The sequence below is a fragment of the Prunus mume genome, linkage group LG3, assembly GCF_029339155.1.
Source record: "Prunus mume cultivar Tortuosa linkage group LG3, ASM2933915v1, whole genome shotgun sequence".
NCBI classification, from domain to species: Eukaryota; Viridiplantae; Streptophyta; class Magnoliopsida; order Rosales; family Rosaceae; genus Prunus; species Prunus mume.
Window position 1 is genome coordinate 21,843,455 of NC_142700.1, and position 8,814 is coordinate 21,852,268.

At 36.7% G+C, this 8,814-nt stretch overlaps 1 protein-coding gene across 3 annotated transcripts; it reads left to right on the forward strand.

Annotated features, from left to right (window-relative positions):
- Positions 1 to 633: 633 nt before the first annotated feature.
- LOC103326731 (hexokinase-3) lies at positions 634 to 7,023 on the forward strand. Of its 3 annotated transcripts, none has more exons than XM_089048630.1 (10): positions 634 to 1,287; positions 1,750 to 1,836; positions 3,101 to 3,251; positions 3,356 to 3,538; positions 3,922 to 3,996; positions 5,440 to 5,595; positions 5,739 to 5,837; positions 5,937 to 6,064; positions 6,307 to 6,388; positions 6,482 to 7,023. In XM_089048630.1, the coding sequence occupies exons 1-10, from the start codon at positions 1,016 to 1,018 to the stop codon at positions 6,860 to 6,862; spliced, it is 1,614 nt and encodes a 537-aa protein (XP_088904756.1). In that variant the 5' UTR covers positions 634 to 1,015; the 3' UTR covers positions 6,863 to 7,023. The 3 variants fall into 3 exon arrangements, with proteins under 3 accessions (XP_088904756.1, XP_008227191.1, XP_088904757.1); XM_089048631.1 differs by lacking the exon at positions 1,750 to 1,836 and adding an exon at positions 2,538 to 2,597 and having other exon boundaries at positions 1,190 to 1,287; XM_008228969.3 differs by lacking the exon at positions 1,750 to 1,836 and having other exon boundaries at positions 635 to 1,287.
- Positions 7,024 to 8,814: the final 1,791 nt, after the last annotated feature.

The window sequence follows — 8,814 nt, forward strand, 5'->3', positions numbered from 1 at the left end:
TAGGAGTATTTACTCGTACACTCGAGATTCTGTGTTCGAATTCCCTTTCTCCAATACTGCTTATATCAAAATAATAGTAATGAGACTCACACACTTGGTGCTCTTCTAAGCAAACCTCAACCCTTGGATATATCTTTTGACAACTTTACAAGTAGAAATAAACATTTAAGCATACCCGAAGACATTGACATGCCTATACTTAAATTTAGTCATCACATCGCATGAGATGATAATGCCCACAAAATTTCCACTTATAGCAATTACATAGTTGCATCATACTTATCAATTCAAAGGCCACAAAAGCATGCCTCTTAGTCCTCTCCCTAATTGGACGGCTCATAATCTATCATCCCCAAAAAAAAACAAGAAAACTCTATCCATCTCTATCTTTTACGAATCATGATGAATTTTTACCCAACAAAATCACCCCACCCTACCCGAAAAGATTTCACACACGAGTGAAAAATCTTCTGAAATCTTCGATTTCCCACTAAAAATCCCACAAGATCTTTTTCCCCCAAACGGTAAAAAATCGCCGCAGGATATTGTGACAAATCCGACATTTCATATGATCCACAAGGGCAATTATGTCATTTTGACAACTATTTAAGTATCCACCATTTCGCGTTCCAACAATACTGCCTTCGCAACGCGCCTCTCTCTCTCTCTCTCTCTCTCTCTCTCTCTCTCTCTAGCGCCTTTTCTCGAGCGGGTCATCCGCACTACCTTTCCGATCACCGTCGCCGGAAAACACACCGGAGATCAAACTCTGACCACTCTCCGTCGAGAAACTCAAACTGTTCGAACCCTCTGAACCCCTGCTTTGGACCGTTGGAGACAGTGAGAGTGATAGAGAACTCACAAACTCATAATCAAAAGCCAACGAAAGGCCTCAAGACACAAAACCCGGACGCGTTCATGGTGACACGGTGTCGTTTCACTGGAAGACCGACGAGACGATGCCGTTTGGCGATGCGATTTTGAATTGGGATAGGGGGCGTAGATAGTTTGAGATATGGGGAAGGTGGCGGTGGGATTGGCAGTTGGGGTGGCAGTAGCGGCGTGTGCGGTGGCGACGGTGGTGGTCGGTCGGAGAATAAGGAGCAGACGGAAGTGGAGAAGAGTGGTTGGGGTTTTGAAGGAACTCGAGCAGAGCTGTGAAACCACAGTGGGGAGGTTGAGGCAGGTCGTGGACGCTATGGCTGTGGAGATGCACGCAGGTTTGGCTTCTGATGGTGGCTCCAAGCTCAAAATGTTACTCACTTTTGTGGATAAACTCCCCAATGGGTAATAATTTTTAATGCTTCACTTGATTTTCTTTAATGGGCCTTTTCGTTTTTAGTTTCTTGTATCTGTTTCTTCAACTGGGTTTTGGTTTTGTTTCGGTGGTTTTAGGCGAAAATGTTGTTCCTTGATGAAAATTTGGGTGGTTATTTCATGGGGTTTTCTCATTGGAGTTTAATGGGTTTATCATTTATATTTGATTTTGGGCAAGAAAGTAACTTCATTTTAATGTTTTTGATTTTGATTTGATATTTGGGGATTGTCTTTGCCTACGTGTTCTGATGATTTATTGTTTTGTTACAGTTTTTTTCTATTTCTTTTGCGGCCTTCTCTCACTGTAATAATTCTTGTTTAATTTATCTTTTGTTACTGTAGTTCCGTTCCCCATCTTTTATGTGCATTTCGTTTGCCATCTGATTTGTGTTGTCCTTAGTTCTATGATTTGCCCTTGTTTAAATTTCTTAGCAAAGGTGCCGTTTTGGAATTGTTGGATGTTGGTCTTGTTTCTGCCTTTGTTCTCGATTATACTGATATCCGAGCTCTTCAATTGTTGTAAGTTATTTAATTTTATAGTGTTCCCTGTTGTTTTGACATTCGACAATGATGAATCAATCATATCACTACTTTGCTGGGAATATTTTTTTTCCTTGAAAATTTTGCAATATACAGTTCTTTCTTCCATTTCTTTCTGTTCTCATGTTGAATATGAGTACAGTAAATTCTTTAGGAGTGCGGTGTTAGATTTCACGTGGACTTTCTTTTTCATTTCTAGTTCTCCTTTTTCATAATAATTTTACTTTTTCTTTCTGTATTAACGCAACTTTTTTTTTTGTTTGTTTGTTTATGTATTAGCACAAAACCTATTCTACAATTTTTTTTCTCATTCAGTGTGTTATTACCCGCTTTTATGTCTAGATCAATTATGTGTCCAGTTTTGCAATGATTAATGCAATGTCTTGTTTTAAAATAAGCAGAGACCCCACTACCTTTGAAGGGTCTATCATTTGAAAAAGTATTCTATAGATGAGTTTGGTAATGGTGATGGTTAGTGTACAATAAGAGTGCAAAATTGTCTACTTTGTATTCGCATGGTTTAGCATGACAGCAATTTCATTATTTATTCAGTCGTGTAGTGTAAAATTATTATGCAGTTAGATACCTTCTTTGCATAAGTTGTGTAATAAATAAGGATTGATTTTTTTTATTTGGAAGGCCTAACTATCCCCTAAGGTATAAATTATTGCTCATGCTAGGTGAAATGCTTGTGATATGATTCAGAGAAGAGGGTCGATTATCTGTCTTTCTCCCCATTGGTTAGTACGGAAGAGAATTCTGAAAGTTTAGATCACTTGTTCTTCACTGCCTTATTGCATTAAAGCTATGGCTTAAATTTTGTAAGGAAGCTAATCTGTGTTGGGTAGTTCTGGAAATTTTTGGTTGGCAGAATAAGTTGAAAGTGTTTTGTGATTGTAGTGTGATGGCTGTATTTTGGGTGGTGTGGATAAAGAAATAGAAGAATTTTTGAAAAGTATGGTGGGGTGGGTATGGATCCTTTGTTGGAGAAAGCTTGATTTTTGACCTCTTTATATGCTTTGATTCCTGTTGAGTTTAAAGACGTACCATTCTTCTTTGGGAGCACATAGGCAGGATGTTGTCATTTTCTTTAGCTTAAATTTGATGTAGTAGCTGGTTGATAGTGTTTAAAGTTCTTGTATTGGTGGACAGCTTGTACATATTTGTTTCGTTCTTTATAAGTATTTTTTCTTGATAACAAGTGTTGAGACTAATTATTTTATCTTTTAATTTCTTGGGGTAGGAGTGAGAAAGGAACTTACTATGCGCTAGATCTTGGGGGTACTAATTTTAGGGTCTTACGGGTTAAGCTAGAAGGCACGAGGTCCTCTACCTTGGAACATGATGTATATCGACAAGCGATTCCTCAAGATTTGATGACTGGCTCAAGCGAGGTGACTAAATTTGTACCTTCAGATTTCTGTAATTGTTTAGCACATACTTCAAAGCTTCCAATGTGCTGCTGTCATGGAAACTGATGTGTTTCAATTGCTTGCAGGATCTATTTGATTTTATTGCTTCATCGTTAAAGGAGTTCGTTGAAAGAGAAGGTGATATTTCTGAGCTTTCATTGGACAGAAGAAGGGAGCTTGGATTCACATTCTCTTTTCCCGTGAAACAAATGTCCGTGTCATCAGGCACTTTATTAAAATGGACAAAAGGGTTTTCCATTGAAGACATGGTTAGTTGTATGGTGTCCGTTAAATTGTACTTCAATAAAACTCACCTATTTTAGGAAACTTTGTGAAGGCAAGAGCATAGTTGCTTGGAATATTTTTTTCCTTGCTGATGCTTAAATAAAATGGTAGCTCTAGTTTTTTTTTTGCATGCCCGAGTATGCATAACAAGTCTTCCATGGTGTAGTATATGAACTGTTGAGGTTCAGTTTTTTAGGTTGAGTTTGACTTTGTGTATGACCTCAGAAAGCTGATTCTGCGTGGCCCAAACCAAATAATCATCTTGATGTTTTATTATTTCATCACCTAAGAAAAACAGTAATGTGTGAAAAGCTTGCCACTTTCCTCTGCTCTCCTGATAAAAGCGTGGTTTACAATGTTTTGTCAGGTTGGAAGAGAGATTGCAGAATGCTTAGAGAATGCAATGACCAGGAAAGGCCTAAATATGAGGGTTGCAGCACTTGTAAGAAAGTCATTTCTCATCTTTACGTAACATTGCTAATTGCTTCTTTCATATCCCTACTGGGATATTTTTAAAATGGAATGTTCGGAATGGGAAAAGTCATATTATTGTGTCTACTATGTCATAGGTGTACTGTAAATCCTCAATCACATAGGAAGCAAGCTTATCATTGCAATTACTTCATTAATTTTTTTTAATTATAGTTTTTTTTCCTTTGTGCTTACATATGATTTTTAGTAGTATTATCGTTGAATCTACACACCTGTTGGTAAATTGAAAAGATGCATGGACTCTTGAATTGTTTTAGTTATGACTGCCAAAATATGGATGCTTTGGCAAAGTGTGAAAGTGGGGTGAGAATAGAACAGAATTCACATGCCAAAATCCCCTCCTTTTTTTGCCTTGGCATAGTATGGATTTCATCTTGATGCTGATTAAGGTTAAAATATGGATTTCATCTTTATGATGATTAAGGTTAAAATTTGTACCTTTTTTTAATAAAAAGAAGCAAGGGCATGATTTATCTAAAAGGGAAATTATTTGTGAGATATTGCATGCTCATACCAAATTAATGAAATGGCTAGTAACAAGGCCCTGATACCTTTTATGAAACAATATTTTGTTAAATATAAAGGAAAACAAGGTTTGTGATTTATTGCAGTCAAAACAAATTAATGTCGTGGGCAGTAAGATGGCCATGATACGTTATATAAGCAACATATATCAATTTAATTCTACTTGGTTGTGGACTACATTTTCTACTATGTATGGCTTTCCTAGATCCATATATTACTCATAACTCTTTCATTTATTTTTATTTTGGGTGCTGGGAAAAGTAGGTAATATTCTACTCAATAATAGCCTTTAAATACTAACCCCAATCACTACTATTTCAGCATAGTTGTGAAATGCTATATTAGATTCCAATAAATCAATGTCTGAAGGCCACCAGAGGAGTGGGTGTGGAAAATTTTGCTGTGCAGTTAATTTGCATTGGGATAATGCACCGTACAATATTTATGATTGCCTTATCTTCCTTGCGTGTATTGTGTTGGTTATTTAATGTTAAACACTTCTAAACCAAGCCTAGCATTAAAGTTAGTGGTGCTACACTCTTGTTTTTAGGGAAAATCAATTAATCTAATGAAAACCATTAATTGGTTTATAATAGTAAAAGATAAGGGATTCATTTCTGATGTAACTCTTAATCCAGTAAATTTTTTCATTTTAACTTGCGACTGGAAATCTGAATTTTATTTATTTATTAATGACTTGATGGAGATACACGATGATATTCTGTGAATGAATTATCCTTTTTATTTGTCAAGAACTGCAGCGCAACTTTTGTGTGCATGTGTCCCTGTACGCTCATTTTTGTGATTCTGCATTTGCTTTTTTTGGTTGTGAAATTTGGGTACATGATTTCTCTGTTTGTTTATGCAGGTCAATGACTCTGTGGGATCATTAGCACTTGGACATTATCATGACACAGACACTGTTGCTGCAGTGATAATTGGAACGGGTACTAATGCCTGTTATTTGGAAAGGACAGATGCTATAATTAAGTCTCAAGGGCTTCTTACAACATCTGGAGGCATGGTATCCATTATCTTGTCTCCCTTCAGATATACATACATATATCTATATATCTCATTTTTTACCATGACGAGATGATGTTTTTTTTAATATCTCTTGACATGAAGTCGTAATTTAAGAATAATATATATATATTTTTTTGTTAGGTTGTCAACATGGAATGGGGAAATTTTTGGTCATCTCATTTACCAAGGACTCTGTATGATATTGAATTAGATGCTGATAGCCCCAATCCGAATGATCAGGTAAGATTCATTTTATTGCTCTGTTGTTGCTTGATTGTGCAGGTGCTTAATCAAATATGAAGTTTTATTAATCTCATTATGTAAAGCATTTTTCAACAGGGTTTTGAGAAATTGATATCAGGAATGTACCTGGGTGATGTTGTGAGGAGAGTGATTGTCAGAATGTCACAGGAGTCAGATATTTTTGACCCTATTTCTTCCAAGTTATCAATGCCTTTTATTTTGAGGTATGCTCTCTCTGTCTCTGTCTCTGTCTCTCTTTCTGATGCACTTGCTGGGCATGCTCATCATGCCATCTGCTGATGGTGATAGTCTTTGATTGGCTGAATGCAAAATGGCATTATGAAAAATAGTTAATGTTGAGATGTTCAACTTGAGGTTACTTATCAATTACTATTTATTGCTGATTGTCAATGTTGCTTTGGCGAACACCATACCTTCAAAACTGTTTTTACTGTATAATTTCCAGGACACCATTGATTGCTGCAATGCATGAAGATGACTCTCCTGACTTGGAAGAAGTACGACGTATCTTAAGAGATAACCTGGAGGTAGACAAGGCATACGTCTTTTGTATTGATTCTTTGTCTCTCAAGGCTTTCAATTTTCTAATAATATGATTTTTACTGACCTGGCCGTTTCAGATTCCGGATGTCCCTCTAAAGGTTCGAAAGCTCATAGTCAAGGTGTGTGATGTTGTGACCCGTAGAGCTGCTCGATTGGCAGCTGCTGGTATTGTGGGGATCTTGAAGAAGATTGGTCGGGATGGGAGTGGTGGAATCGCAGGTGGAAGAAGTAGAAGTGATCAGAAAATGAGGAGGACGGTTGTGGCAATGGAGGGGGGTTTGTATACAGGTTATACAATGTTTAGAGACTACTTACATGAAGCATTGACTGAAATATTAGGGGAAGATATTGCCCAACATGTCATAATCAAGGTCACTGAAGATGGATCAGCCATGGGAGCAGCTCTCCTGGCTGCTTCACATTCGTCTTACCCTGTGGATAGCGTACAGTTGCTATAAATATATATATTCATATATACATATAGCCCCTGTAAATGTAGAATTCATTTTCCATAGTTGATCTGTTTGTATAAAGGGAAGTCCATATTTTTTTCTAGTAATTATTTTTTCTATATATTTATGCTGGCAATAGAAATTATTGTATCATTTTTTGGTCAAAATTTCCTTAAATGGCAGGAATGTTAATCATGTGAGTTCTTATTACATTCGTCCTAACATAAATAGGAGAAATTATACAGTAGATATTAACAACACAAAAGAACTTTTGACAATGTTTTTGATGTAAAAGAAATTATGGTACATATAAGAACAATGCGCAGTGGATTGAACGAGAACACCCACGGCCATGGCTTCTCAGAGAACCAAAGAGAGTTTTGCAAAGTTTTGTACAGTACTATTGTATAATTTTATCAATAAGTAGGCTTGTTTCATTTTAGTAAAAAATATTTTTAAAATTGGGAATAGGGATGTCAATGGGTCGAATCGGTGGTGGGTGGGTATGTCATTTACATCCTCATTTCCGTTAAGCATTTTCCCTCCATTCCCGCCTTCATACTCGCAATATTCAAATCGGGGATACTTAATATGTGTTGTTCATGAGTTAGGCTTCAAAGTTCGTCACACGTGTAGCCGTTGGGCCAAATATGTGAAGCCTTGCTCTGATACCATGAAGGAAGTTGAGGTTCTACCCCAAAACCAATTGACAATAGGGGAAATAGCCCAACTCAGCCTTTATTAAGTTTCTCAACTTTCCAATGTAGGATTGACTCTTTACCTTGTATCAATTCTGATTCAAAAAAGAACTAAGCGACATGTGACAATCGAAGGATCAGAACTGTGGTTTTGATGGATCATAATAGGGCAAGAGCTCCACCAGAATGGTCTTAAACTGAAGGAGTTAATTGGCAATCGATACCAAGGAGGCTTGGTAGAGCAAATAGCAAAGAGACACGGGTGTCTTTGACTGAAAGCGTTGGCTTTAGTGTAGAGTTTGTTGTTGAAGAGTTGTGTGTCATTGAGCTTGTAGAGATCTACAACAGCTCGTAACCCTAATCTCCGTAGAAAAAACCTTCTCCTGTTAGGTTACGATGAAAATGGATCAGGATCAATTAAGCTGATCTTACTTGCTTTTCACGTCAAGTAAATACATGTAGAATTATTCATGAAATAATTCTTATATTGACCATCTATTGGCAGGGATATTTAATTAACAAATATATGTGGACCATGCATTGGCCAAACATGTACTTAAACATGACTATGTAAAAAGCATGCCCAAACAGTTTATAGACCAAGGTTGAAAAGTCTGATTAGAACACTAAAAGTTGACAAATTCAATGGTTTGAATTCAAGATATTCTAATCTCCGTAATTAAAATCAAGTTCCATGTAAATATACATATCAAATCCAATCAATCCATTGTGATCCGATTGGACCGCTTGAATCGAACATATACATCTATAAAATAAAAAAACTACTCTTTAAAGCAGTATAAACAATATTATGACTCACATTCTAGACTGTTGGATTAAATAACATTCAATGGTTGAGATTGCATCATTGACAACACCCAATAACATAACACTGGCAACATTCAATCCTTGGCTTCTTGTACACTCCGAGATGATAGCAGACAAGATGTAACATCTCTGACGGAAGAAAGTGTGCAAGTCCATTCATGTCACTCTGAAACTCATACAATTCATGTCCAGAAGCCAATCAATTTTAATCTCAAAATCTATGTTTTCGGTGTGGTTCTAATGAGGAAGAGAGAAGATGAAGAGATGCACAGATAGTAGTAGAGAGAGAGAGAGAGAGAGAGAGAGAGAGAGAGCCTTCGTGCCTCCAGTATATTTTTTCCTTCCTGGGTTTTGAGTGAGCGAGAGATGAGAGATAATATGAGAAACTTTAATAAATGTTTCCGACTTTCTAGTATTATATTTCCAAAGATA